Source organism: Eurosta solidaginis, chromosome 5 (genome assembly GCF_040869045.1).
Source record: "Eurosta solidaginis isolate ZX-2024a chromosome 5, ASM4086904v1, whole genome shotgun sequence".
NCBI lineage: Eukaryota > Metazoa > Arthropoda > Insecta > Diptera > Tephritidae > Eurosta > Eurosta solidaginis.
In genome coordinates this window covers 151,931,231-151,947,801 of record NC_090323.1, presented here as the reverse complement: position 1 = coordinate 151,947,801, position 16,571 = coordinate 151,931,231, and the positions used below count along the sequence as shown (strand labels likewise).

Sequence of the window (16,571 nt, the reverse complement as noted above, 5' to 3'; positions counted from 1 at the left end):
GGACTTAGAAATGAACATTTTAACAACAACAATTTGAGATCCAGTTTAAGAGTCGTTAAAAAATGATGTTAGCTCTTTTCTGAAGTGCAGAGCATTACTTAAGAGTCGAAGACTAGTAGGTAGCGAGTTCCAAAGACGTATTGCAGTAACAAAGAATTGGCGCTCAGAGGTTAGCGAGCGGTATCTGATGTGCTTAAGAAGAAGCACCGATCTTGATGATTGCAGAAAAATAAGCTTACGATATAGATAGTCAGGTTCCTTCGTGTGTATCAATTTATGGAGGAAGGACAGTGTTTTGACTTTTAAAAGATTTTCGAAAGAAATGTTTAGCAACCTTTCAGCATGTTGAGATACGTGGTCAAATCTTTTCAACCCATAAACATATCTAGCAATGTTGTTGTAAACAACATTTAGTTTGTTCTTGCACAGATAGTCACAGTTTGAGTAAATCACACAACCATGGAGTAGCGTAGGTATTAAGTACGCTTTAGCCAGAAGTAGTCTTATGTGCAAAGGCGTGAAATACTGTGTTAACCATAGTGTACGAAGCATTCCATAAACTTTCCCAACCTTTCTAAAAATATGGTCTTTCCATGTCAATGTTTTGTTAAAAATTACACCTAAGTTTTTCGCCGTATCTACGTATTCTATAACGGAATTGTCGAACACTACATTCTCTAAATCATTAGTGGGAAAAGACCTTCTATGAATAACAATACATTTTGACTTATTCGGGTTTATACATAAGCCATTCATAGCAGCCCATGAAAATATTTGATTCAAATCATGGTTTAAGTTACTTATGCACAAGCTAGTTTGATCACGAGGACAACACGTAAATAACTGCACATCATCAGCGTAGATATGACCATTACAATACTTAAGGACATCGGGTAAGTCATTGATGTACAGAACAAATAACAGAGGACCCAGGATAGAGCCTTGAGGGACGCCTCTTAAGACATGAAGGAAGTCAGACTTTTCACCATCTATACATACTGCTTGAGTCCTATCGCCAAGATATGATCTTATAAGGGCAACTGCATGACCAGAGAAGTTAAATAGGTTTTCCAGCTTCCTACAGAGCAGAGTGTGGTCTACAGAATCGAAAGCTTTGGAGTGGTCAAGAAGTGTTAAGAAGGCAATGTAACTTTCATCCACTCGCTCACGAATTTCTTCTGTCACAGATAATAGTGCCGTTGTACAGCTCCGCTTTGACCTGAAACCGGACTGACTATCTGACAGGAGCTTGTATTCATGTACATATGATACGATTTGCCCATGTAGAATACGTTCAACGACCTTAGAGAGGAAAGGGAGTATGGCTATTGGTCGATACTCATTATTTTGTTTACGGATTGGAATAACTTTTGCAGCTTTCCAGTATATTGGGAAGACACCGGTCGTCAAAATTGAGATGTTTTTGTTATTTATAAAATAAAACGAAATGAATTGAATACGATTTTATTTGTTGTATGTGGCAACAAAAAATAACAATCAAAGACAATTTTCAGAAAAGGGCTTTTAAAGTTTATATTTTCCGGCGATCTCATTTTGGGTTCCGGCGAATACAATCGTACCCAACTCCGTCCTAACTCAACTTTGGTTGTTATTGCTTGTTGCCCCAGATGACGATTTTTGACGATTTTTTGGCGGCGTCTGACGACTTGGAAAAAAAATATATGGCAACGCTGGCTATACATGCCGCCTACTCATATTCACCTCACAAACGTCAAAAGCGAAAACACATGTAACCGATTCCACAATGCACATCAACACCGGTCACGGTTGCCATACTAAATATTTTTAGCGAATTTTGAAATTCTCGCTTGCTTTTGAGAAGAAATCGTATTTACATTTTTGATGAAACCCGACTTCAAAGACGTCTGCATATTCGTAAATATGAACGCAGATACTTCTTTAAAAGGAGTAATGTAGAAGTAATGTATAACCAGCAGACAAAATTATTACTATTTTGGGATCAAATGGAACAATGTTGCAACCTTGCTATAGATAGTTGTAAGCTACCCGAAGAACTACTATCGATGGCGACCACTATCGATTGTGCCGAACGGTTTGTGCAATTGATATCGAAATTATGCATAAAAATTTGTAAATACAAAATGACCAAAATAATCATGAGAAATATGTACTCCCAAACTTACCATAGTTTTCCGTACTACATTTATCAATGGAGTGATAATCGTAATTTGTTTTATTGTTTGCAGTTGATTTCAATTGCTCGTACTTTGATTTTAATGCACCCAAAACGGATTGGCCGTAATTTGTCACCTCTTCATATTCAATTTTTGACAATAAAACACGTTTTGCTGTTACAGCCAATTTGGTTTGAAGGCAGCCATCATCGTCGGCACCAAAGTAATTATCGCCCACACTTCCACTTTTGGCGCCGCAAACACCACCCCGGCTACTGTTTGTAGAATACCCATTGCCAAGGGATTCCCGCAAAACTGCGCTAACATTAGGTACTGGTTCACACACAACTGAAACTGGCATGGAGGCTGATGGTTGTATGTGTAGCGAAATTTCAAAATACACGCGTTTTATTGTACAATTATTTTAAAACTTTTTTCCTATTTAACCAAGATTTTCGCAATTTCGGTGTATATTGTTTTTTGGCAGAGAGAAAGACCTTAAACATTTGCTGACGGTGTATTGCAAAATGTATACCCAATATATATATATTTTTTCTTCAGTTCCATTTGTTTTTTTCACACAAAACCACTTCACCAAGTATTATCTCTGTAAGATATTATACATCGAATATATGCTTTTACATTAAAGAAATCACTTCGTATTATTGTTGAAAAGGTGCCGTTTATGTAAAATCGGGAAAAAGTTAAACCGCTGGACAAATTGCATTAATATTTTTCTTCTATTGTCGCCGACAAAAAAACGCGACAAAAAGCCACATGCGTGTTATTCAACGATGCACGATTGTATTTTAGAGGGGGCACTGCCAGATTAAAATATTTTAGAATTGTTATTTCGATAAGTATTGCAGTAACAGTAGCGGACGCCGAAGTGTGATAGTATCGAGCCCCGAATACCACACCGAATTTCCTGGGTTCACGCCCCAGGCAAAACAACATCAAAATTTTAGAAACAAGTTTTTCAATTAGAAGAAAATTTGGTAACGTTTTACAAGACCACCTAATTTTTATCGAAAATTATCAAAGGTGGTGTCAAAAGACGCGTCTCGACCTCTGTTTTTAGAATCCAAAAGCGAAAATTTAAATTTTTATTTCTGTCAAAACATATATGCAAAAAATCGGTTCAAATTTTCATGTGTTTGTTGTTTTTGCAAAATTTGTTGTACACACACGCACACTAATGCAGAAAGCTGTTCTGCACGCATTTAGTTTTGATCCCTAAACCGGTGTCGGACCCACCCAAGGTAATTTTTTATAAGCGCGGCCAAAGGCCGCCAACACAGAAAGCTGTTCTATGCAAAAAAAAACTATGGATCGAGCCCCATATTTCGGACCCTCTCGGAGACATTTTACGGCTTTTTGTGAACAACTTTCGATGAAAATAAAATTTTTTATTTCCGCTTTCGGATTCTTAAAACGGAGATCGAGACGTGTCTTTTGATACCACCTTTGATAATTTTCGATAAAAATTATGTGGTGCACCGTCTTGTAAAACGTTACCGAAAGGGATTCAAGGAGTTGTGTAGCGCAATATATAGCTTATCCAACCCAATTGTCAACCTCACCTTCGAGCGGCGAATCCCGTTTCCCGAACTTGCGGGTGGGGAGGGAGGTATGGCCTGAAAGTTCAATGTGGCCATATAAATCGTTCCCGAGATGGTCGGGCCAGCACCTTAATGGTGCTGTGTTACCGGAGCGTATCGGATCTGTATCCGACAAAGGACCATCACATCGATAACACTCCCCAAAGCCTTCGGGGAGTAACCTAATCGCTACAACAACAACAACAACGTTACCGAAATTTTTTCTAAGCGGGGTCGCCCCTCAGCAGTGTTTGGCAAGCACTCCGAGCGTATTGCTGCCATGAAAAGCACCCAATGCTCATGCTTTGCAGATGCAGTTCGGAGTCTGCATAAAGCAAGTAGGTTCCCTCCCGCAAATTTGTAGGAAAAATTCAAAGAGAAGCACGACAAAATTGGAAGAGAAGCTCGGCCTAAAATCTCCTCGGAGGTTATAGCGCCTTTATTTTTTTTTTTTTGTATTGCAGCAACATCTCAAATTGGCATATATATGAAAGAGATTTAAAAAGATTATAATAATGATTAGTGATATAAGCTGCGTTTTTTTTTTACTTGTATAGACGTTTACGCTTAAACTTTATATGGACTGCTAAACGTCAAACTTTAAATACACCTCTGAAATTGATGAATGGAGCCAAAATTACATATACAACAATCTGAAAAAGAACCATCCGACATACAACCTGGCGTTGTGGACTAGCGTCCATGCCATTCAACCAAACCCAAAAAAAAAATAATTGTCTTGTTGTTGTTGTTGGGTTAGCAAAACATCAAAATTTTCCATTTATTTGGCTCAACTAAATCGCACATTTTTACCAAAATATAAAATTTCCACACCGAAAATGTTGCATATTGGCACACAGCCATTTGGACACATAGGAGATATATTTTTGAATTTATCATGGTGAATATGAACATCAGACCAGATGTTGATTCATTGTGAATTCATACAAGTGAAAAATGTTTCTATTCTTCCCCAAGGCGAATCTATAATAGGTGCGGGCAAAGCGAATTCAACCAATTCGGCGTGTGGAAGAATGTCAAGTCAAAAGAAAATTTTAATTGATTTCGATTAACTGACATGTTGTAGTACAAGGCGCTGTATGGAAAATTATCAAGAAGAAGCAATCAGCTGATGAGATAACACCACCTGCAAGGCGAATTCATTACAGGTGGTGTTATCCCATCAGCTGATTGCTTCTTCTTGATAATTTTCCATACAACGCCTTGTACTGCAACATGTCAGTTAATCGAAATCAATGAAAATTTTCTTTTGACTTGACATTCTTCTGTACGGCGAATTGGTTGAATTCGCTTTGCCACCACCTAGTATGGATTCGCCTTGACCACCTGTAATGAATTCGCCTTGTTCCTCCCATTATGTATTCCCCCATTGCCATACCCATCGTTTACTATAAAATGTAAAATTTACAATGGCCATACCTACCTGTCAAACGATTGCTGACAGTGAGAACGGCTGTCGCGAATGGCGAGAATGAAATAAAGGTTTTTTTTGCTCGCGGTTAACAAATTAAAGTGCCATGAATTGCCCATTCATGTTTCAACCGACTTTTACTTTTACATGAGTCTAGAGAAAATGAGACTACAAATGTTTAAAAGCTATAATTTTATTTTTTCTTATGTTCTTACATTAAATAAAATTGGCAGTCAACTTAAAATAGTTTACAATAGTTTATCTATTAAATATTCAGCTTTCTTTGTTTCGCTTTTAAGTCGCTTTGTTATTTTTATATCAATGCCGCCAGCATTTGCGTCATCCGCTTTTCTTTTTAAAGTCTGTAAAATAAAATACAATTATACATATTACAACTAATAGGATAAGGTGACGATTATGTTGATAATAGAAAAGAGATAGCGATATAATCGAAATCTTGTGGTTTAAAATTTATTCGACGGTGACTTCGTCAAACAAAATGTTATTTGAATTTAATCCAGCTTTGTTCATTTTTTATAAACGACGCTTTCTATTTAACTATTTAATAAGCAGGATTTTCGGATTTGAGTTTTTTTTGTTTTTGATTTTATTTATTAATCCGCGAAGAAACACAATTTTAGTCCAAAGGAAATAAAGAATAAAACGGCATTTTCAGCAACTTCCTGGCGAAACAACTTCCTACCTTAAATTATATTCACCTCATAGAAAGTTTGCATTTCATCATGGTTTTCTTTTGCTGCCTAGGATTACCATATATTTTTTTATAATCATCGTGCTTTGCACACAGAGTATATTAACTTTGATTGGATAACGGTTGGTGGTACAGGTATAAACCGACCGACCCGAGGCAGTTCCCAGCCTGAGTTTTCTCGACAGTCTGGACCCGGAAAACAATACTTCCTTTCATGAAGACGACACGCCGGTTGCGAACAACGCCCTGGAGGGCCACCAAGAGCCTAACTAACAGCCTCCTAATAATAAATATTTCTACAAGATTTTTGTTACCGATCAGTTTGTTTGGCATGCAGATTTTTTAATTTTTATAAGCTTTTCTGATCTAATTGTTGATAGTGCGAATAAAAGAGACTTATTCCACCTTATAACTCAACGTTTCGCCAAATTTCCTTGGCATCATCAGGAGTTGAGATATCTATATTTATTTAATATAAGAAAGCGAACATTACAATAAGTTTTTCTGCAATAAATATTTCTCTTTGCTCTCTTCTAATCTATTCCTTCTCTGTCTTTTTTTCCGCCTACAACATCACAAAATCTTTAATTATGCTGTTAGCCAAATTCAGTGCAAATCATTCACTTATTATTTTTATAATGTTGGTCCCGATAGCGAGTCCCCGAGTTCCAAAGACTGTCTATCTACTTTGTTGCGCATAGTCAGCAAAAAAGCCAAATGTCTGAAAGTTGTTCATATCAATGCGCAAAGCTTTTATAAAAAGCTTGACGAGTTGAGGTTTATGTCAGAAGGCTCCTATATTGATATCATATATGTTTCAGAAACATGGTTTTCTTCGTTTCATAAAAATGAAATGGTGAAGATAAATGGATAGAAGTGGTCATGGTGGTGGTGTTGCTATATATGTAAAAAGTAATATGTCCTGTTGTTGTTGTTGTTCTAGTATAGGTGATCCTGTGGAATATGTGTTTGTTCATGTGTTTTCTGAGAATAATTGTAGGCTTCTTATTGGCTGTACATACAGACCGAATCGACTAGTAAACTTTTCCGCGTTTATTGAATTTCTACAATCGTTACTAATAGATTATGACAATATTATCATCGCTATCATGTTAATAGTAACCTACTGGTGGATACCAGTTTAAAAAAAAGAATGGAATCTCTGGGACATTTTCCCACTAACTGTGCTATACCAACGCATTTCACAAATACTAATTCTTCTCTATTAGATTTATTTTTTGTCAATGATCTTCATAAAATGATTCACTACACGCAACTATCCGCCTCCAGCTTCTCAAAACACGACCTGATATTCCTAAATTACAACTTCCAAACATCATGTAGGCCAAGTTCGTTCACGTATCGCGATTACAGAATTATAGATTATTATTCTCTTGCTGAGTCCGTAGAGTTGGTTGAATGGAGCCTTATTTGTACGTTAATATCGGTTGATGACCAGACAAAGTTTCTGCAGGATAGCATAAATAAGTTGTTCGATGATCACGTTCCACTAAAAATAAAAACACCTAAATACAATAATTAGCCCTTGGTTCAATGTTACATTAAACACCTAATCCACCTTCGTAACCAAGCATACTCACGATGGAAAAGGTACTAAACAGTCGAAGCGCATAGCTGCCTTAAAACAGCTCGGCTTACTGCAAACAAAGCCATAAGGTTGGCCAAGGCAAATTATTTTAAGTATAAGTTGAGTTCTGCTTTGAATACAAAAGAAAAATGCAACAAAATCAAACAAATAGGAATTGGAAAGCCCAAAAGTGACTTGTCTCATCCCCCTGATGTTGACATCAACGAAATAAATAATACTATTGTAAGACTACCAAAATCAGCCGACAATGTGTGTGTTGATAACTACTCCGTGCGTGTTAACGTTGACACTAGCCCTTTTGAGTTTGTGTCTACAATTGTTATGTTGTCCAAGCCATACTTTCTGTGAAGTCTAACGCAATGGGGTTTGATGGTATATGTTCAAAGTTTTTAAAAGTCATTCTTCCCAAAATCCTTCCCCACATTACTTAATTGGTCAACTCAATTTTGACGACCGGTATCTTCCCAATATACTGGAAAGCTGCAAAATTTATTCCTATCCTCAAACAAAATAATGAGTATCGACCAATAGCCATACTCCCTTTCCTCTTTAAGGTCGTTGAACGTATTCTACATGGGCAAATCGTATCATATGTACATGAATACAAGCTCCTGTCAGACAGTCAGTCCGGTTTTAGGTCAAAGCGAAGCTGTGCAAAGGCACTATTATCTGTGACAGAAGAAATTCGTGGGCGAATTGCCTTCTTAATACTTCTTGACCACTCTAAAGCTTTTGATTCTGTAGACCATACTCTGCTCTGTAGGAAGCTGGAAAACTTATTTAACTTCTCTGGTAATGCAGTTGCCCTTATGATCACATATCTTGGCGATAGAACTCAAGCAGTATGTATAGATGGTAAAAAGTCTGACTTCCTACATGCCTTAAGAGGCGTCCCTCAAGGCTCCATCCTGGGTCATCTGTTATTTGTTCTGTATATCAATGACTTACCCGATGTCCTTAAGTATTGTAATGTTGATATCTACGCTGATGATGTGCAGTTGTATACGTGTTGTCCTCGTGATCAAACTAGCTTGTGCATAGGTAACTTAAACCACGATTTGAATCAAATATTTTCATGAGCTACTATGAGTGGCTTATGTATAAACCCGAATAAGTCAAAATGTATTGTTATTCATAGAAGGTATTTTCCCACTAATGATTTAGAGAATGTACTGTTTGACAATTCCGTTATAGAATACGTAGATACGGAGACAACAACATTGCTAGATATGTTTATGGGTTGAAAAGACTTGATCACGTATCACAACATGCTGAAAGGTTGCTATACATTTCCTTCGAACATCTTTTAAAAGTCAAAACACTGTCCTTCCTACATAAATTGATACACACGAAGGAACCTGACTATCTATATCGTAAGCTTATTTTTTGCAATCATCAAGATCGGTGCTTCTTCTTACGCACATTAGATACCGCACGCTAACCTCTGAACGCCAATTCTTTGTTACTGTAACACGTCTTTGAAACTCCCAACCTACAAGTCTCCGACTCTTAAGTAATGCTCTGCACTTCAAAAAAGAGCCAACATCATTTTTTAACGACTCTAAAACTGGATCTCAACTTGTTGAAAATGTTCATTTCTAAGTCCCTTTTCCTTTCTCTGTCTTTATTTGTTAGATACTATTCTATCTATAATTAGCCAAAGGTTATCATCACTACTGCTGTCTTTTAATATTTATTAATTACTTTTCTTTATTTAACTATTATCTGTTATATTTAATTTAATTTGATTAATTTAATTTATTATTATAAATGTTCAATTTTTATAGCTCATGCTATTCATGACTAGCACTGTTAAATAATTTGTCAAAATTGTTGTGCCAGGAACAAATTTTCAAATAAACATGAAACATGAAAGGAATCGAGATAGATACATATAGACTTCCATATATCAAAATCATCAGTATCGAAAAAAAATTTGATTGAGCCATGTCCGTCCGTCCGTCTGTCCGTTAACACGATAACTTGAGTATATTATTTAGGTATCTTGATGAAATTTGGTATGTGGGTTCCTGGACTATCTATCGGACTATAACCACGCCCACTTTTTCGATATCGAAAATTTCGAAAAACAGAAAAAATGCGATAATTCATTACCAAAGACGGATAAAGCGATGGAACTTGGTGGGTGGGTTGACCTTATGACGAAAAATAGAAAATTAGTAAAATTTTGGATAATGGGCGTGGCGCCGCCCACTTCTAAAAGAAGGTAATTTAAAAGTTTTGCAAGCTGTAAATTGGCAGTCGTTGAAGATATCATGATGAAATTTGGCAGGAACGTTACTACTATTACTATATATGTGCTAAATAAAAATTAGCAAAATCGGAAGAACACGCCCACTTTTTAAAAAAAATAGTTTAAAAGTAAAATTTAACAAAAAATTGAATATCTTTACAGTATATAAGTAAATTATGTCAATATTCAACTCCAGTAATGATACGGTGCAACAAAGTACAAAAATAAATATAAAAATCGATATATCTTTACTAAACTTTGTTCATGTACTTATCTGGACTCACTTTATCTTGGTATTAAAATACTCTTTAATACCTTCCATTTGATACCCATGTCATACAAACACATTCCAGGATTACCCTAGGTTCATTTTCCGACATGGTGATTTCCCCTTATTTTGTCTCCAAAGCTCTCAGCTGAGTATGTAATGTTCGGTTACACCCGAACTTAGCCTTCCTTACTTGTTATATACACTTTTTTGTATGAATTCGCTATGGTATTTCGAAAAGGGGTTAGCTATTGGGGTGAAATTTGGCAGTAGTTTGCATTTAACGCTATTTTAACTCTTTGCCCAGTGTTACCTTTCCCCACTATGGTTTACTGTTTCCCAAAATTGGTTGTGTTGGCAGTTCCTTATACAAAGTTATATATTTTCATTGCTTCTGCGGATGGATAACAAGATTTTTTCTTATCTGTCCTACTGAGGTGTTTCTACTTAGGCTGATTTACAAACTAACAGATTTTTCGAATCTGCGCTTTTCACAGATTTCATTTTAATATAATAAAATACACCCCAGAAAACATTTTAAGGTGTTTGAACCAATAAAAACTGAGTTATGCAACTTTTTGAAGTCATTGCCGAAGTGAACGTTAAAAAAATGGTTTTTATTTCGACTGTAAAATTATAAATTTGTTGTTCAGCGTCTTTTTTGTATTAACCTAACCATGATTGTTTATGAACGTGCAAATATACCTCATGCTCCTCAAGTGATAACGTAGTAAACACAAATTTGCTGGGATTTATGGCTTTGACACCAATTTTATCCGGAGATGTATTTACATCTTGATTGCCATTTTTAACAGAACAAATTGTCTTTGTTAGTGCCTTTTTATTTCTCAATAGAAACGAGCTTCTGGCTTTTATATTTTCACATTTAATCAGTTCCTTTGATATCAAAAATGGTGATTTCTCTTTTTCTTCTTTTTGACTTATCTTCGATTTTGTCGACATATTCAAAATTGTCAAATTTTTCATATCACTTAATGATTTGGCTGTTGTTATTGAAGTGCTTGCTTCTAAAGAAATCTGTTAAATAAAATTTATTTATCACATTTTGGATATTGGTTTGCATTTTATTAGAACACGTATGTACCTCGTTTACAGAATTATTTTTGATTGCTTGCTCTCTTTCATATCGTATTTTACGCCATAAATGCTCATTTTCATCATCGCTACCATCTTCCGGTTTGAGATCTGTTAATGGATTTTGACTTATATCGATGTTAAAGGTGGTATCGAAATTTTTCCATCTGAATTTACGTTGTCGTTTAGCTGACTCATCTTCTTCATCTTCGAAGAGAATTTCTTGCAATTTATTCACTTGTCGAATATCCTCATCCAACATTTTACGACTGAAATTTATTTAAAGGAAAAAACATTTTATGCATAAGCGACCCTATAAGTATAACCCCTTAATATGTATTAAGAAGTTTGATTACCCAAAGTTATCATAAAACTAATTTTCTTTTCCAAAAATGTGTTTTAATAGTTTACTCACGCATGAATCTTTTCCAATTGCTCTCTCACTTCCTCTTTATCAAATTCATCTTCGTCTCCCAGCTCTATATCGTATTGATCCAAGTTTTTTTCATCTTCATCTGCGCTTCCCCATTCAGAATCTGATAATTCTGCCTCTTTTTCAACAAAATTTTCAGCACGCTTCAAGCAATCCTCTTTAGTCAATTCAACTGTTATTTCATTTTCTTCTGAATCATAATCGATATACGTTGCAGGAAGATTATCATCAGGCTCGTACTCTTCAACGTTCCCCACATCTGTTTCCTCGTCCGACTTATCGTCTTTATCTTCATCATCATCGTCCTCATCATCAGAGAAACCTAATTTCATTTTAGATTTCTTTATCTTTTTAGTATATCTTTTTTTTCTTGATTTTTTGTTGTTAGAAAGTGGAGAATTTTCTTCGTCTGATGATGAAATTATTCTGTTATTAATAGCTATGTCGTCTTCGGTGGCGATAACAGTTGCAGGCTGAGTGATAACAGTTGCAGGCTGAGTGATAACATCAACAGTTTGAGTTTCAAATGTACCAGAACATAAATTTATTAATTGGTCGGTTTCCTCTTCTTGGTTAGCTATTGGTGTTGTAGGTATTTGACTAATTGGTAAAGGCGCACCAAGAGACTGAGGATGCTCGCTGTGTGACTCGTTAAAAGACACTTCCGATCCTATTCGCTGCTGCTCGATATCAGTTTCTTCTGATTTTACTTGCGCTGCTGGAATATTTTGGCTTTCATCCATTGAAAGCACATTATCGCCATTTTCATTATCCAATTCATGTGCATATTCAACATCTGATTCAGAATCCGAATTTTCACTACTCGTGGGCTATAGAAAAAAATAAATTATTTAGTACACACTTACTTGTAGCAAAGAAAACATTTTATTTAAAAACCTTACTACTACTTCATCGTCTAGCTCTTCCTCGTTTATTGCGTCGTCTAGCTCATCATAATCCTCATCTTCATCTTCAAGCCTTTTCTTGTCGTTATCTTCCTTCTGTTTCTTCATTACTTCTTCTCGACGTTTTTGTAAGATAAGTGACTTTAAGTTACCTTTCAGCTGTAAAAATGTTTCTCCAGGTTTTTTATTTGAACTAGGATCTGATTTTTCAATAAGCGATTTCGTACTACATTTTGGACTGAGTAAACTGCTGTAATTAAGAATGTGCAAATGTGTATTAGGTACCTACAAATAAATTATTTTAAGTATTTACTCACCTCACATCCTCTTTTGGTTTAGGTCTAAAATTGTTTGCTTTCATAAGCCTTTCTAACAAACTATTAGCTCTACTTAAGGACTTTAGCGTTTTATCTTCAGTTGAAAATAAATCAATGGTAATATCTACATTTTTATTCAAAACTGGGCTAGTCTTAAGAATATCAGAGGAAATACCCCCACTGGTATCCAATGGAAATATTTTCTTTGCTTGAGGTGATAGTGATTTTTGAACGATTTCTTTTAAATTTAAGTCTGTAGCTACATTTCTTAAATCCAGTTTCGGCAGCTCTAAAACTTCTGTTATTATAACATTTGTATTTGTATTTGATTGCTCTATACTTTCGTTGTTTGTTGCTATATTTTCATTACTCTGTTCGATTAGATCGTCACCACTTTCAATAACCGTTTTTTCGTTATGATCGTCGGAGTTTTCAGCTTTGAAAAATTCAGATGCTTCTTTGGCTCTGTCATCCATTAGTTTGCTAAAAAAAATTAAGCATGTTTGCGTCCAATTCTTGTTGTAAGAAAATGTTTTCTAGTATTAATAAAATAAAATTCTTTCATAACTTACGAGTAAACTTCCAATTCTTCCTTTGTCATTTTTAAATTTCGTGATTTCCTAAGCTTATCCAGATCAGAAGATGCTTCTGTGATTTTGGCTGGTCTCATAATAGTACGGCGATTGAGGAATTCTTTAAGTGTGTACTTCTTAGGTTTGTGATATGGTATACTATATAAAATAATAATTTATATAATGAGAAATATATATTTAATAATCATTGCGCCTATACCTGAACTGTGCTTCTCTCTGCAAGCGCTGTTGTTGACTTTGTATTTCGTGCTTATTTTTTTGAATGGATCGCTAATAAGACAACTGGTTATTTATATTTATGAATGTATATATTGATTAATAAATCTCGGACTAACCACTATCTAAACCTTTCAGCGGTGTTTTATAGGACGTTTCAAATCGGTCCGGTTTAACCTTAATATTTTCAGAAAAACAAATTTTTTTTTTTTTTTGATCTCTTATTATCTATTATTAATGCTTTTGTAGCACATCTAGATCTGAGGAAAGCTAATCAATTATATCTCCATTATTTGGTTAGGTGAAATGATACTACTTTTACTTTTCAGAAGATTAACCGTTTAAAAAAATTTAGGTGTACGAAATGCATGTATGTGTGTCTGAGCTACTTATGTTAAACATGTGGCCTAATGTAACTTACATGATATTTTTCATCTGAATTACTATCTTGGACCAGCCTAGTTTCTTCGTGTACATCGTGCTTCAGACTATTCTTTTGTTCAGTATCCTGACTCCTTGTCTCTTCATTTTCATTAATAACAAAACTATTTGTACATTCATTGTCATCACCACCGCGACATTCAGTATCTTGTGTCAGTATAATTTCTTCTTTATTATCATCGAATTCCTGTCTGCTTTTATCTTCAACACCTTGAATAGTTTCACTACAATTTCCATCTCGGTTCAAGCTATTTTCCCCTTTACTACTATTTTTACTATCATTGAAAGTATCATCCGATACTCCGTCATAGTTCAGATGAATCTCCTCGTCATTAGAACTCTCATTAGCTTGCTTTTCATTGGCATTTACAGTATCGTTCAAGTTGTCATCCGAAAGTCCATCATAATCTAGGTGCATTTCTTCTTCCATAGCATTCGAAAAATCAATTTGACCTTTATTGTTATCGAAACTACTACTATGTGCAGTCACATAGTCTGTTGCATGGTAATTGTTTTCCATATCCTGATGTAATTAGAAAAAAAAAATTACTTTACTCGCTGTTTTGGTAACATCAAATCAAAATTTAATTTACATCAACATATAACATACCCTGATTCTCATGTTATTTGGTGTGTCTGCCTTTTTGGTTTCATCACTTTTGCTCAGATCCATTTAAGTTAAATAATTATGTTATGCGCAAAATAATAATTTTTTTTTTGCTTTGTTTACAAAATAATTTTCTAGCAAGATCAGCGATTTTCCCGCTCAACCGAACTGCCAGGTAGAAACTTATCGTTGAAACAAAAAATCGATTACTCTTTTCTAAAATAAAGACATGCCGCATGTAAAATTTCAATTATTTTTTTCTTGGTCCTGTTTCAATTTGTTTTTTTCAATTTGATAAAAAAAACGAGAAATTTGAGAAAAATCTATAATTTTTAGTAGACACATTACATAATTTGTCACTAGTTACACGTAAAGCAGGTTTTAAGAACTGAAATTAAGATAATCTTGTTATATGTCGCTAACTGTGGGTTTTAAGGTGTACACGAGAAATTGGTAACGTTTTTCAAGACGGTGCACCACCTAATTTTTATCAAAAATTATCAAAGGTAGTATCAAAACACTCATCTCGATCTCCGTTTTAAGAATCCGAAAGCGAAAATTTAAATTTTTGTTTCTGTCAAAAGATATAAGCAAAAAATCGTTTCAAATTTTTATGTGGTTGTTGTTTTTTTGCCATATTTGTTGTACACACACACACACTAATGCAGAAAGGTGTTCTGTGCGTATTTAGTTTTGATTCCCAAACCGGTGTCGGATCCACCCAGGATAATTTTTTATAAGCGCGGCCGAAGGCCGCCAACGCAGAAAAGTGTTCTATGCAAAAAAAAAAAAAAAAACTATGAACCGGGCCCCATATTTCGGACCCTCTCGGGGTCAATTTACGGTTTTTTGTAAATAACTTTCGACAGAAATAAAATTTTTGATTTCCGCTTTCGGATTCTAAAAGCGGAGGTCGAGACGAGTCGTTTGATACCACCTTTGATAAAAGTGATAAAAATTAGGTGGTACACCGTCTTGAAAAACGTTACCAAGAAATTGTGTAAACTTTGAAATTCTGATTCTGCAAAGCAAAACTGTGAACAAAAAAACTCACTGATAAAAACTTCGTGAGCTTTCTTGGCAGCCAGTGTACTCTATTGTGTCATTCAAAACTCATATGCAATGTTGCAGAATGACTTTTTTGTTTTCATGGCATTTAATGAACATTTTCTCACTGACATAAGACTTTTACATTCAGCGCTCATTCAGCAAAACAATGTGCACAATAATTTACAGAATCGCATGAAAATGTATTTATTATTATTATATTTGCGTATCAGAGACCTGGTTTAGACATGTTGTAAGAGACGCCCACTTTGAAATAGAGGGCTATAAATTATATCGAAATGATAGACTTAATAGAAAGGGTGGAGGAGTGGCGGTGTACTGGAAATCTCATCTGAAGACTCGCATAGTTTCCCATTCCGTTGAGAGTACAACTGAGTTTGTACTTATTGAAGTGTCTAGTTTTGCGTCAAAAATCCTTGTGTCATGTGTATAATCCTAATAGGTGTTCTAGTGCAAGTGATTATTGTAGCATGCTATCTGCATTCACAGTTGACTTTGATAATAGCCGTGTTTTTTAACACGCGTATATCCGTTTACGCTTAAACTTTATATTGACTGCTAGTCGACAAACTATAAATACACCTCTGAAATTGCTGCGCATAAATTGTGTCCTACTAAATTTCAATACGCATTATACTCAGATGTAACTGAAATATGTGTCTTTGTTTCACCCTCTACACTAATTCTATGTATTCTATGTGTGTCCACAATTCATCGCAACTGACTCAGCTATATGTTATACCCTATGGCCATCAGAGCGTTGCGTCTCCGCTTTTCGGTACACCCTGTTGCTGTAGCTAGTTGTTTAACCACAGCCGCTAGATGGGTCTCCTAAGCATTATCTAAGCGAAGATAGGCGTTTTT

General features: G+C 35.2%; 2 protein-coding genes across 3 annotated transcripts in view; both read right to left on the bottom strand.

The window, feature by feature from the left end:
• Positions 1-2,945, bottom strand: part of scny (scrawny) — a 28,236-nt gene extending 25,291 nt beyond the window's left edge. Inside the window, exon 1 of the mRNA XM_067791693.1 lies at positions 2,166-2,945. Within this exon, the coding sequence (XP_067647794.1) occupies positions 2,166-2,517 (352 nt within the window). The 5' untranslated portion in view covers positions 2,518-2,945. The remainder of the gene's footprint in view (positions 1-2,165) is intronic.
• A 2,421-nt stretch (positions 2,946-5,366) lies between these two features.
• On the bottom strand, positions 5,367-14,893 carry Claspin (claspin). 2 transcript variants are annotated; one of them, XM_067791683.1, is made up of 10 exons: positions 14,643-14,893; positions 14,013-14,555; positions 13,575-13,645; positions 13,355-13,513; positions 12,783-13,265; positions 12,463-12,712; positions 11,543-12,390; positions 11,138-11,396; positions 10,738-11,070; positions 5,367-5,551 (listed from the first exon to the last, which is right to left on the bottom strand). In XM_067791683.1, exons 1-10 carry the CDS (start codon positions 14,703-14,705, stop codon positions 5,438-5,440), a joined length of 3,123 nt encoding a protein of 1,040 aa, XP_067647784.1. In that variant the 5' UTR covers positions 14,706-14,893; the 3' UTR covers positions 5,367-5,437. The 2 variants fall into 2 exon arrangements, with proteins under 2 accessions (XP_067647784.1, XP_067647783.1); XM_067791682.1 differs by having other exon boundaries at positions 12,463-12,715; positions 14,643-14,892.
• Positions 14,894-16,571: the final 1,678 nt, after the last annotated feature.